Source organism: Octopus bimaculoides, chromosome 1 (genome assembly GCF_001194135.2).
Source record: "Octopus bimaculoides isolate UCB-OBI-ISO-001 chromosome 1, ASM119413v2, whole genome shotgun sequence".
Classification (NCBI taxonomy): domain Eukaryota; kingdom Metazoa; phylum Mollusca; class Cephalopoda; order Octopoda; family Octopodidae; genus Octopus; species Octopus bimaculoides.
Window position 1 is genome coordinate 53,646,246 of NC_068981.1, and position 14,545 is coordinate 53,660,790.

Consider the following 14,545-nt stretch of genomic DNA (forward strand, 5'->3'; position numbering starts at 1 on the left):
AGTATCATCATCATCATCGTTTAACGTCCGCCTTCCATGCTAGCATGGGTTGGACGATTTGACTGAGGACTGGTGAAACCGGATGGCAACACCAAGCTCCAATCTAATTTGGCAGAGTTTCTACAGTTGGATGCCCTTCCTAACGCCAACCACTCAGAGAGTGTAGTGGGTGCTTTTACGTGTCACCCGCACGAAGGCCAGCCAGGCGGTACCGGCAAAGGCCACGCTCATCTCGCTCGAGAAACCTCATGTGTCACCCGCACAAGAGCCAGCCCAGGGGCACCAGCAACGATCCCGCTCGAAAAATCCCAGAACCCCACACAAGAGCTAGTTCAGCGGCACCGGCAACGATCTCGCTCGAAGAAATTTCATGTGTCACCAGCACAAGAGCCAGCCCCTGTTTCCCATGTTGACATGGGTTGAGCTTCTTTACAAGTGCTTGACAATCAAATGAATTAAACACACTCAATTCAATGAATTGAATTGATAAACAATGTACCTAATTTCATTTCCACTTTTAAATTCTTGCTAATAGCATTTAAACTTTGGTACTGAGAATTTCTTGAAAGCACACACATATTACTCATTAGTTGTAAGTCATTTATGCTATAAAACAGGATGTTTACATTTGTGGCTGCAACTCAAATGCAAAAATACAGCTACATAGATTTGTTACACACAGCTAGAACACTGTAATTCTAGTTAGGTGTATTGTAATTCATTTTCAATATAATTTCAATACCATGTGTAAACAATTTTGACAGTTCTTGTTATTTATTTTCTTATGACATTATTCATCAAATATTCAAAGTTATTGTAATAAACAAATTTTTCAGGGTAGAGAAACAGCTGCAAAATGAGGCACATTACGACTGGCATTATGATCAAGTCGTAAATACCATAGCAGATATTTGCAGAGGGATTAGCTATTGTAAGCAACTTCATCCAGCAAAGAAATGCATTGTTTTCATCAAAACTGTTGAGAAGCTAACATCAACTATTAGGACCACTTTCTCTGGCCTGCTAGCAGTAGCACAAAGCTGAGAGCTGGAAGCTGATCAACAGAAATAGCTGAAATTCCCAGAAATTGTTGCCTCAACATCACTAAACACAAACGTGGTGCTGAACTGAGAAGTATCCAAATAGCTGATCATATTAGAGCTCATCATTTCTATAGGAGGGTTAGGAAGTCAGCAAAAAGGAGAGCAAAATATGCTGAGCTGATGGAATTATATGGAAACAAGTGGTGAGCAAGATGTGATCTCATTGAGACAGAATGCAGGGGGTTTCCAAGCCAATCCCTTTGCAGAGCTAACAAAATGTTGGGCATTACGAGAGTAGAGAGCAGAAGGCCATCAAATCAGCCATCTTGGCTGTGAATCAAGAGAGGTAAGCCACCGATAAGATAGTGATACGTGGGAACAAGCCAGCACTTAATCAACTATAGCTGGGTCGCCAGTCCAAAGCTAATTGTTGAAAAACCTGAAACACTCAATAACATCCCAGGTAACATTACTGTTGATGTGTCCAGATGCATCATATAATATATGCAAAATTTCTGATATTTTTTCACTTTCTCTTATTATATCAGAACTTTCCAAGACACAATAGCAGGGAAATGTAAAAAGATCTGAAGCAGGCAAAAGTGTGTTGATATCTCAGAGTATTTCATTCTCCACATGTCTGCCTACCAACTCAAATATTGTAATAAAGAGTCAATTTTTAACCAGTTATAATTCACAGCACTACCTTTTCATGCTTCTATGCCTCTACTAAGGTTGATAAAATTTTGCAATTTTTAAAGGTTTTTCTCTGTTAACTCTATAAAGTGAAGATTAGTTATTTTCTTTCTTTCTGACCAAACAAATAATTTAAAGACTGAAGAGAAGTAGTAAGAATTCACAAAAGTGTGAACTGCCAAAATAGAAACAAATGTGTGAGAAGGGAGCAGCAATAAACCCTGAAAACAAGTGCACAAAGGGATCTCAAAAATCTTCCCTACCAATCCAGAAAACAATTATTTATCAGGCTTTGTTTTTCCATTTCTGTTAAGAAACTTTTAACCCAGTATCAAAAGGTAGTCTTTAAGAAATATTGAGACACACTGCTTAACTGTATGGAGATCGAATAACCAGTACATACTAACCTTTAACAAGGGAGGTACTGACAAATAACATTTATAGATAAGTATCCAAACGAAATCTTTTGTATTTGGGTTTTCTTTTCAACATATACCTTCAGTTGTTATATAGGTCTTGTTGTAACCACAAAGAAATGCCATTCAAGAAGTGGTAATTTATTTCAGACATTATGATCCTTGGTAATGTCACATGTTTGCTTCTAGTTTATAATAGATACATTAAATTGTGTGTGTATGTGTGTGTGCAAGCATGCGTGTGCAAGAGTGGGGAGTGTGCAATTTCAATATGCTCTGGAATTTATTCATGTTAAAATCTTGTAATTTTCAAGCCTCTTGACATATTTTCAAAATTAAAACCTTTTATGAGTTGGAGTATGTTTCTGATGCTTTATATACGTGTATTTACGTGTGTGTGTTGTATAAGCAGATGCAACCTTTATAAATTCAAATGTCACAAAACCCAACACAAAAAAAAAAAAGAAAGACAAAGGATAAATACTGGAAAATTCAATTCACATTTCCACTTTAAATGTCACAGCAACCATTGAAATAAATAAATACACAAACACACACACACATATATACACTAGCAGAGATACCCGGCGTTGCTCAGGATTAAAATGGCATACTTTTTTATTCTTTTACTTGTTTCAGTTATGTGCGTGCAGACAAGCTGAAGCACAGTCTTTAGTTGAAGAAATAGACCCCAGGATTTATTGTAAGCCTAGTACTTATTCTACTGGTGTGTTTCACCAAAAGGCTAAGTTATGGGGATGCAAACACAGCAACATCAGTTGTCAAGCAATGGTGGGGATACAAACACAGACACACACACAGATATATATATATATATATATATATATATATATATATATATATACTTTATTTAAAAGCAGCAGAAATATAACAAAAACTGTTACTCAGAGTTTCACGTTCCCGTTCATCGGACAGTTTTGTTAGAAATGGGAAAGAAATGACGATGCAATCAGAACTAATATAAAATTAAAACACATGGATCTGTTTCATTGGTCATTTCAAATAACTGTCTTAGGTATACAATGAACAAAATAAACAAAACAAATGAATTCAATATAGATTCATCCTATTTTTAAAAAATCAAAGAAAACCTTAAATTGAAAAGTGGGTTCAAAATACATATTGTAAATAATTATCAAATTATCGCTGAATTAACACATTAAAATTAAAATAAAATTTACGCTGCATTAAAATAAAAAATAAAAATTCTACAACAGTATATACGCATACTAGACTATCTACAACATACATATATACATCAAAATACACAGATGCATACATACAGACAATATACGTATATAGGCATATATTTCTAATATAAATACATGCATGAATATGCATGTATACACATACACATATGCACGCAATCATGCTCACGTACGAAAATTATTCAGCCTTGGAACAAGCAAGTGTATCTTAAACTTATGGAGGGGGGAAGTAAGGGTTGGGAAGAGTAACGTATAGATAAAGGATGTTACTAATGTAGAAAGGGAGAAAGTGTGGTTTTCGTGAGGAGGGAAAGAAAGAAGTAGAGAAAGAAGGAAAGAAAGGGTAGAAAGAAATAGAGAAAGAGAGACAGAAGGAAAAAAGAAAGAAGGAAGTGTGGCGTATATAACAAATGTACACAAAATTGGATTACGTATATATATGTGTATACAAAAATGTATATTACACCATGTATACAGATATATAGGGATATGTACACGAATACACACAAATATAACTGTATACGTGCATACGCACACATTCGAGTATGTATGTGTATAAGCCTGAGTGCACATTCTCATACGTAACATAGATGCAATACTAAAATGCAATTTGTGTATCTCTGTAATGATTCTGATAATTGAATTAACAGAAGAAACCACATCTACCTCAAAGATAGAGTCAACTGTTGATAAGTCCTAAATGGTACAGCCCTGTTATCACTTAGCTGGTACAGCACTGTGATCACTAGGCTGATTCAGTAGCTGTAGAATATATAGGATCGAGAAGAACAATCCATTATTGAAAGCAGTAGGAATATCAAGTACTCGTATGATGTGTTTCTCTCCTTCCGTAATCAAGCTTCCTTTTTTGGAGTGGCTCTCTCCAGATACCTTGTTTGAAATTTCAAAAACAATGACAAGATCCAATTGTACACTACTACTCAATACAGAAATGAGCCAATAAAAGAGCTTCCATGTGGTAGCTTGACCATCAAGTAAAAGCAACAAAAAATTCCCTTAAATCATGTCCCACAATCAATAGAACAGGTTGAATAATGTAGTTCTAAATATACAAATGATGTGATGACAACATTTACTGAAGAACACAAAGGCTATATATATATATATATATATATATATATACAAATAATGGGACAGTCATGGGTGAAATGTCTTTGTAGGTCTGCCTATACAGGGCTGAATTGGAGCTAAACAGCTATAACATTTTGTGTTTATGGAATGTCATTATGTCAATATAATATATGCACTGGTTCAAAGCAAATACAAAAACAAACAAAAACATTATACAAATGGCTGTGACTAAGCTACAAAAATTTTGAATTGGTGCAGATCTCTTCTTTACATAATAGAAAAGGCAGATATTACATAAGCAATAAAATTATTTCTCAACTATACAAAAGCTATTTTAATAATGCAAAGAATTAATCATAATCCTCCAGACATGTGTCATCAGATATGAAATGAACCATAAAAATATGAACACAGAAAAACTGACTGAAATGAGATTTTGTGACAATTTTATTTTCAAATGACATACAAATTTATACACATATATGATAGCAGATAGGGTTTGTTTTTGTTTTTTTAAGGATCACCATGTTTTAGTCAGTAATGCTTGTAGCATTAACTTGGTGAATAAAACCTACATTATTCATCATCATCACTGTCTGTTTTCCATACTGACATAGGTTAGACAGTTTGACTGAAATTGGTAAGCTTTACCAGGCTCCAGTCTGGTTTGGCTTGGTTTCTACAGTTGGATGCCCTTCCTAACACCAACCACTCCAAGAGTATAGGGGGTACCTTTTATGTGTCACTGACACTGGCCACGACTACAATTTCACTTGGCTTGACATGTCTTCTCAAGCACAGCAAATTGCCAAAGGTCTCGATCACTTGTCCTCACCTCTGTGAGACTCAACATCTAAAGATCATGCTTCACCACCTCATCTTGTGTCTTCCTGAGTCTACCTTTTCCACAGGCTCCCTCCACAGTTAGAGATTATTATTTCATTATTTAAGCAGTGAGCTGGCAGAATTGTTAGCAAACTGGACAAAATGCTTTGCAGTATTTCTTTCAGTTCTTTACATTCTGAGTTTAAATCCCACCCAGGTCAACTTTGCCTTTCCCCCTTTCAGGGTCTATAAAATAAGTACCAGTTAAGTACTGGGGTTGATGTAATTGACTTGCTCCCCCCTGCTAAAATTGCTCACTTTGTGTCAAACTTTGAAACCATTTATAAGGTGGTGAACTGAGAAAATTGTTAGCACACAGGACAAATGCTCAGTGGCATTTTTTCTAGTTCTTTACATTCTGACTTCTAATACCACTTCCAGAGTCAATAAAATAAGTACCAGTTGAGCACTGGGATCAATGTAACTGACTTTTCCCAACCCCCAAAATTTCAGGCCATGTGCTTAGAGTAGAACAAAATTTATTACTTACTTATAATAATAATTTCTATAGGGAGCTTGTAACACCCAACCAGACTGCTTTCGAGATAACCCCATAAAATCCAATGTCCTGCAATTGAATTTAATAACAATGATTCAGCAACGAATGTAGAATTTCATTTTCACTTAATCAATTATGATAATGAAATATAACTTCAAATGCTTTATATGCATTAAACAATACATAATGAATTTATACTCTTTTCCAAAAATATACAAAATAAAAAAAATGAACATAAATAAAAAAAATGAACATAAATAAAAATAAGAGCCCAAATTTTATTCACTTACAATTTGCTTTTTCAGCTGATGTCTTTGAAAATATGCATATACATATATACTGTTAAATCCAAAGACTTTAAAAAAAAATCTGAATTCAATACAACAATATTTTATTTTGAAATATTTCATAAACTACTGTATATGGATCATCATTGCCATAATATTTGTCTTCCATACTGGCATATTTACATAGATAGCAACATAGACCTATAGATTTAGAGGCTTTCTTATTTTCTTTAACTAATGCTCTTTTCACCTCTGTTTCACATTTTACATCTAATGCCCCATACTAAACACCTTTTCTTACTCATTCTCCTTAAAACTGAATCCCTCTGGAACTTTCTCTCCTACTCTCTCTCTCTCTATCATTTGAAAATTGAATATTTGCTGCACTAACTGCCTCCAGTAATTCCATCCCTTAATCTGAAAAATCTTTGGGTACTATGCATTCTCCTAAGGTGATTTTAAATCATGCTGGTACCTTTCCCAATCAAGCAATTAGGCTAAGTACACCTTTCCTTGACTTATGACCAAGTTCTGTTCCAACTGACAGATTGTAAGTCATTCTGGTCGTATGTTGGATTTATATTTTCAACACTATTTTCATTCAAATGGCTTATAAAAATATAAAACAAAAATTTAATCCATAATTATTGTACATAACATAAAAAATACATATGTACTCTATTGTACTTTAAACAAAAATACAAACTAAAATCAATGTAAAAATTAATACATATGAAATTCCACATACATACAATAAAAAAATTGCTCCTGTTAAAAAAGTGCAACTGAAAATAAATTTTTCATTTTCAGTCATTTCTTCAGTTGAGGTAGATGATTTTTCAAGGAACATGGTAAGCTTTGTTTGTTTTTTCTTTTTATCATCATATATCTTACGATAACAATGCTCAGCATCTTGAATGATATGTTCAACCATTGCAGCATTTGACATTAGGGTCCATTGCAAAGACAAATCAGATAAACCTTTTGCCATGAATTTCTTTTCTGGCTCATCTTCTTTCTCAATTTTTTACTTATTTATTTATTGTGGTCATAAGTGAAGATGGTTGTAAGTACAGATGGTTTTTTTTTTCACATGAAAAGCATTGAGTTAAAAGTAGCGGTATTTGTTAAACATTCTCTGTCAACAAAACTATCGTCTAACTCTGCACTTCAGTGAAACAAAAAAATTCCTGATTTGAAAAATAGGTAAGGGTTCATGACATGAAGGGTATCAGGCAGTAAACAATGCTTTTTATGTTCCACCGGCACGGGGGGGGGGGGGAGTCAGTGGCCCTGGCAACGATCACGCTTGGATGGTGCTCTGAGCACTCCACTAGCAGAGATGCCAGTCATGTGGTGCTGTCATCAAAATTGATTTCAATTTCACTTGCCTCAACAGGTCTTCACAAGCAGAGTTTAGTGTCCAATGAAAGAAAGGTACGCCTAAGTGGGCTGGTTACACCACTGGCATAGGTCACAAGCTAGTATGGAAAAAAATGGATGTAAAATAAATAAATGAAGAAACTAGATACTTGTCCCACAATATAGCAGAGTGATTTGGAAAAACATCCTATACAGCTGCTCTATGATTTAAAATTCTTAGGAGGATGCATAGTACCAAATATTCTCCCAAAAGTGAAGAATAGAATCAGTGGAGGAGTGGGGAAGTCAGTATGATTTATGATTACAGTTCCATTTCCAGGTCAATAGTTACAAAGAGAAAGGAAGAGATCAGAGGAACTAAGCTTTGACAAAAATTGTTGAAAAAAGGTATTTAGTATTAGATATAAACATGTAAAAATGGAGACAATAGGGGTATCAGTTCAAGACTATATGAACAAGTCTGAACTGAGTCCAATAAGAGAATGACTATTAACTACTCAGTCCGATAATAAAATATCTTAATTACATATTCTAATTGTCTTGGTGTTCTGTGAAGTATAAAACTTATTTTCTTCAATATTCAGTCTTAAGGAATAAAAAGATGTCATTATATTAAGTTCATATTTGCAATTTTAAATCTAAATAGAGTTTTGAAATAAATTCCATTTTGACTAACATGCTAGACAGCTTTCTTGTTACAATACATGTCACCAAAATCATCATACTTTTAACAAATAAAACCAAGTCAGTTTCTAAATTTCAGTCTCTTTCAATATATTGTAGAATGTTTCCATGCAGTGAATAAGAACCACCTATGGGGTTCTGAAACTAAATTTTCATTATATCATAGATATGAGATGAATGTATCTGATTACTGACAACAAGACCATGCATAAATATTTTATGTGTTTGTGTGACATTTTACTGAAATAATCTGTACCATTAACACTTCACAATTGAATAGCTAGCAGTCAGAATAGCATTTGGTTCATATCTACATTGTATTTAACCCTTTAACATTCAAATTACTCGGTTAAATATAATGCTTATTACTTTATTCACATTGTTTTGAATTAATCTTGCATTATTTTATAGTGTCAAGATTTTGATGATGCGATTAATTTTTAGAAAGACATTGTAGGGTAAGTGTAAGAGGCCAAACCTGGTTAGCTTGAGGATAAAACAGGTTGAATATTTGGGTCAGATATGGCTGGTTTAAATGCTAAAGGCTTAAATATTCATAGTTGAACAAACATCCTACATCATAATTTAGTTGCAAAGCAACACTAAAAGAGAAAAGACAATTGGATTAACTTTAAGTAAATAATTAGATAGTTATTTTATTTAATTGTCAATGATCTTACGTTATAACAATGCTATTACATTACAATGACAATTATTTTACATTACAACAACATATTAATGACAATGATATTACATTACAACAACATACCTAATTAAGTTAAATTTTATAGCAAGGATTGTCTATATAGTTGATCTTTGATATAAAATTGTAGCTCATTTACTATTTATCTTATTAACTGGGAAACAAAAATTCCAAAGACTTATCAGAATGTGAAGATTAAGTTGTGTTGTACATGAATATTCAGATATTAGATTAGGAAGATGTTCTAAAAGAGTAAAGATTTTAGTCTAAACCATTTTCCAGATCATTTCTGAATAAAGTAAGAGACAAACAATGTACCTTTTGATAATGGGTAAATAGATTAGATGAAATTTATGTTGGATGGCTTTTAATTGCATAAGATTTAATACGTGGTGACTGTGGTACAGCACTATTTGAAATATAGGAGCAGTGACTATGGCTGGAGTTACATCAACTTCAAGAAAAAAATTATGACAACTAAAATATTTTCAGACTATGTACTTTTAACAGACATTGAGGTTGTGATTTTTCTATGATAGAAACTTAGCAAGCACAGGAAATGTTTTATTTATGAATTGTTAAAGTGCAACAAATGATAATAGTTCATGAGGAAAGAAGGAGCTAAAACAGTTTGGGACAACTGTAAGTGACCAATAAGGAAAAATATATTTAAAGTATTGAAGAAAATAGTCCTTAATTGTTTGAAAGTAATTAGTCAGTATGGATAAGGGAGACAATATTTTCTAGGGCACATATAGTTGTGTATTTCTATATTTCTGGATATTATATCATTTGACAAGGGTTGGAACACACTGTACTGAGAAGACTGAAGATTTTGTTACATTTGGCAATAGTTTGCTTTAATTAGAATTTTTAGCAAAAATTCTTTTTTCTCCTTTCAAGTTTCATTTTACCAGAACAAAGGAAAAGTAGAAACGATTCTTTAGTTCTGCAGACAACCTTATCAGTCTTAGTAGAACAATAAACTTGGTTTTTGATAGGAAGCACAACCAGCCATAAAAACCAGAAAAATAACACAAAATACACAAATGAAAGAGGACCCCATAACAGCATAGAGAAACATATGACTAATAATTTTATCCATTAAAAAAAAATAACAGGTTTGCAAGCTTTATTTCTCAAATACATTGATGCAAGCTGGGACCAATAGAATCCAAACAGCAACAGGAGGAAGTTAATCAAATTTATTTAATTATCTCAAATTATAAGGCACGTCCTCATTATCTTAATCCTTTAGTAGTCAAACCAGCTACATCTGGCCAAACTATTCTACCCGTTTTGTCTTCAAACCAGCCAGATCAGGCTTCTCACACCTACCTTGCAATGTCATTCCAAAAATGAACAATAACATCATTGAAATCTCAAAGCTACAAGATAGTATACGGTGAAATTCAAACTAGTGTGAATACATATACATTATATTTGACAGAGTAATCTGAATGTCAAAGGGTTAATGATAGAGATAGAAGTCATTTCCTTTTGTATTTACCATCCTCATCTCAAAATGTTTTTACATTTTCTGGAAGGTTTTACAAATGTACCACCTGACTGGCCTTCGTGCCGGTGGCACGTAAAAGCACCCACTACACTCTCAGAGTGGTTGGCGTTAGGAAGGGCATCCAGCTGTAGAAACTCTGCCAAATCAGATTGGAGGCTGGTGTAGCCTTTGGGCTCCACCAGTCCTCAGTCAAATCGTCCAACCCATGCTAGCATGGAAAGCGAACGTTAAACGATGATGATGATGATGATGACCTCAAACAGAGTTTTATTTGAATATCTTAATGCCAAACACTGAACAAGTAAAACAATCAAAATGACTAGACGAAGAGAAAGCTATCCCATCTAAGGACAGTACAATTCTTGTAGAAAGTTTGGTAACTTTGAGTGATTAGTCTAAAGGTTAGTGCACTAAACAGTCAGAAACTATGCCTCTGATATCTATTATCTTCTACTTGTTTCTGTCATTAGACTGCAGCCATACTGGGGCACCACTGCCTTGAAGACTTTTAGTTGAATAACTTGATCCCAGTATTTATTCCACCTCTTTTTGCTGAACCACTAAGCTACAGGGATGTAAACACACCAATACTGGTTGTCAAACAGTGGTAGGGGACAAACACAGACACAAAGACACACACACATATATATCTATTCGCCATGATAGATCGATAGCCACTACACATTCTTTTTTTCCCTCCTTGTTTCTTTCTGTGTAAGAGCGTAGACTCGAAACGTTAAAGACTTTTTCACTTTCCGAGCATTATACTAATACATCTGTTTGTTGTCTACACCACCTGTGTTCGTCTTTTGTTTTTTTTTTTGTGAATTCTTCCCCTATATATCTATCTACATATATATATATGTATATACACACATGATGGACTTCCTTCAATTTCCATCTATCAAATCCACTCACAAGGCTTTGATCCCCCAAGGTTCTAGTAGATGATACTTTCCCAAGGTGCCACACAGTGGGACTGAATCTGGAACCATGTGGTTGGGAAGCAAACTTCTTACCACACTGCCACACCTGTGCATATACAAAACTAAAGACTAAAACAATATCAATAATATACACCCAAGGAACTATGTTTAAGCAACAAACAGAAAAAGGCTTCATGAAATTCTAAATATTAAATAGCTTAACACTTACCTTGGGTTACGATTGTAGAACATAGGGTTTACAATGTAGTCATCATTTGGACCCTTGGGTTTATCATTATCATCAGTGACTGATGTTGAAAGCCTTAATTCTGAAATAAGTAAAAATTCAAATATTAACACCCTTAGTTCAAAAAATTAAAACCCTTTTGTGAATACTAGACAAAACACAAAATAATTCAATATGAAAGATGATGTAAATTTTATAAGGAGAGCACTGAATGGTAATAACACCCATAGATATTTGGTTTTAGATGGCTTTAAATACAATATAGCAATAAGAATATGGTGCTGTGTTAAAAACCTTCAGTAAAATAGAGTCCACAGTCTTGTTCCTAAACTACATAAATAGTTCCATTAAAAATTTTAGGGAAAGTATGGGTGCCATAGAGGCTCCTAATTGCAACTGGTTAAGAAATTATTTCTGAATTCTTAGTGAAATGTAATGTTAAGAAGGCTCTTAAGTTTGCATTTCTCAGTAAATGAAGTGATACACTGAGCATCAAGGTAACTCTTAACTTTCCTTAGTTTTGTTTTCACATAAGAAGTATTCCATTATAATATTGGTTTGTTCATCCTTTCCACTTTTCTTAGATGAGGACTTATTAGAGGCAGGAATTTATGGTCAGATATACTCCCTGTTATCAACTCTTCCTTGTTTTTCAAATAATGGATTGTTTTATTCCACAAGTCTTCAAGAGCATAGGGTGACCAGTTATAATGTCATGATAGTATGTAAAACACCCCATTTAGATCAAACATATGTTCACACACATAAACCATGAGCTTCTTATAGCTTCCCTTCGCCAAATTCACTCACAAGACATTGGTTGGTTTCAGCTATAACAAAAGATGCATAGTCAATGTGCTCCACAGCAGTATTGAACATGAAACCACAGAATTGTAAAGCAAACCTTTTAACCACTAAGCCATGTCTTAAGTCTTACTCAAACATTAACCCTGTGAATTAATTCTGATATTTTACAAGGAAAGAAAGGCAGTAAGCAATATAACCAGTAATTTAGTTCACTTATAGAACATGAAGACACATTTAAAGTAACAAATGTCATCTGTAATCTTACTCTGACCAGTTTAGCTACAACATCAGTATTTTCAAATTTGGAATTTTCTAAAATGGCATTTGATGTATAAAAGAAATGAAATTTTGGATTTAAATCTGTTATACTTTATTCAATGATATTCTCATTGTGTAAGAACATTATAAGGACAAATTCCTGGTAAACTTTCATGTTTCTTTTGTAGTCTGCTGGTAACACGAAGGGAAAAGCTATCATTAACATTTATGCAATGATACTTTAACCACTTGATATTATGAAGAGCAACAAAAGGCAGAATTGATAAAGTAACAAACGAAATACCAGTGGTATTTAGTTACAACCATTTACATTTCTAGTTCACATTCCACAAGGGTTGTCCTTGTCTCAATTCTTTCCAGTATCATCATTTTACATCTATTTATCCATGCTGGTATAGGGTGAATGGGTTTTCTGAGGCAGTTTTGTATGGCCAGAAACACTTTCTGTTACCAATCCTTTTAGATGTCTCTTATTATATGTAGGAATATCATGTACTTCTTCTAAAATCAGGATACATTCAACAGTATCAGCTTTCCAGCATAAATAAAATAAGTACCACTCAAATCATCATCATTATTAACATTCCTATCTGCTCTCCATAGTGGCTTGAAGTGGATAGTTGGAAAGGATTTGGCAAGCGACAGTACTGCATTTAGGTCCAATGTCAGCTTTGGCATAGTTTCCACAGCTGGATACCCTTTACAGTGTGTACTGGGTAATTTTTTCATTCCACTGGCACTAATAAGGCTGCCATATAGGAAAAAACCTCTTTCAACTATGTGGGAGGAGTATTTTGAGAGGGGGAAGGTGACTTTATGCCTGTTGCTGAGAGGTTAAAGTATGATAGAGGAATAAGCACAGGTGTCTTGCTAGGTGGGAGGTACATGGAAGATTAGGAGTAGCTGGGAAGAAGATAAAGATGGTAGTGTCAATATAACTGCCATTACCCTCACCCAAAATTTGAAGTATTGTCAGCAATAATAATAATAATACTAATAATAATCCCTTCTACTATAGGCACAAGATCTGAAATTTGGGGTAGGGGGACAGTCAACTGCATTGACCCCAGTGTTTCACTGATACTTAATTTGTTAACGCCAAAAGGATAAAAGGCAAAGTTGACCTCAGTGGAATTTAAACTCAGAACATAGCGACTGGTGAAATACCACTAAGCATTTTGTCCAGTGAGCTAACAATTCTACCAGCTTGCCACCTTGAATAATATTAATAATAATTGAGACAATAGGTAAATATAAAACTAAGAATGAAAGAATGTTAATTCTAACATGAAACGCCTCTCTAGAGAATGCACAAATCTGTTAGTCTCTATATGGTCACTCAATCTGTTAGAAATAGCACACAAATCGCCTTCAAACTGCACCACTCCAAACTGAATAATGTAGTTCTAGTTAAACAGTGCTTGAAAAATGACCACAGATCTGTTCAAATAATGACAATGTAATGTGGATAACCACAAATCTAGTAGTCTTACAGAATGACTATGACATAGTTCATGTAGTTTACTGGTGATATACAGTAGAATCTTGCAGTACGAGTGCCCCATTGTACGAGTAATTTGCTGTATGAACCAAGACTTGTGCAAATTTTTGTCTTAAAGTACGAGTGGAAATCTGCAGTACATGCACACAAATCATCCCATCATCATCATCATCATCGTTTAATGTCTGCTTTCCATGCTAGCATGGGTTGGACGATTTGACTGAGGACTGGTGAACCAGATGGCTATACCAGGCTCCAATCTGATTTGGCAGAGCTTCTTCAGCTGGATGCCCTTCCTAATGCCAACCACTCCGAGAGTATAGTGGGTGCTTTTACATGCCACCGGCAC

The 14,545-nt window shown here is 34.2% G+C and overlaps 1 protein-coding gene across 2 annotated transcripts in view; it reads right to left on the reverse strand.

Moving 5' to 3' along the window:
- The window catches only part of LOC106875219 (39S ribosomal protein L18, mitochondrial), a 38,065-nt gene that overhangs the window by 17,105 nt on the left and 6,415 nt on the right, over nt 1-14,545 (reverse strand). The window contains exons 2-3 of one of the 2 annotated variants that reach the window (XM_014923268.2): nt 11,592-11,691; nt 5,852-5,929 (exon numbers count right to left, since the gene is read on the reverse strand). In XM_014923268.2, coding sequence (XP_014778754.1) covers nt 5,852-5,929; nt 11,592-11,691 — 178 coding nt within the window. The remainder of the gene's footprint in view (nt 1-5,851; nt 5,930-11,591; nt 11,692-14,545) is intronic. The other variant, XM_014923269.2, reaches the window with a different exon arrangement.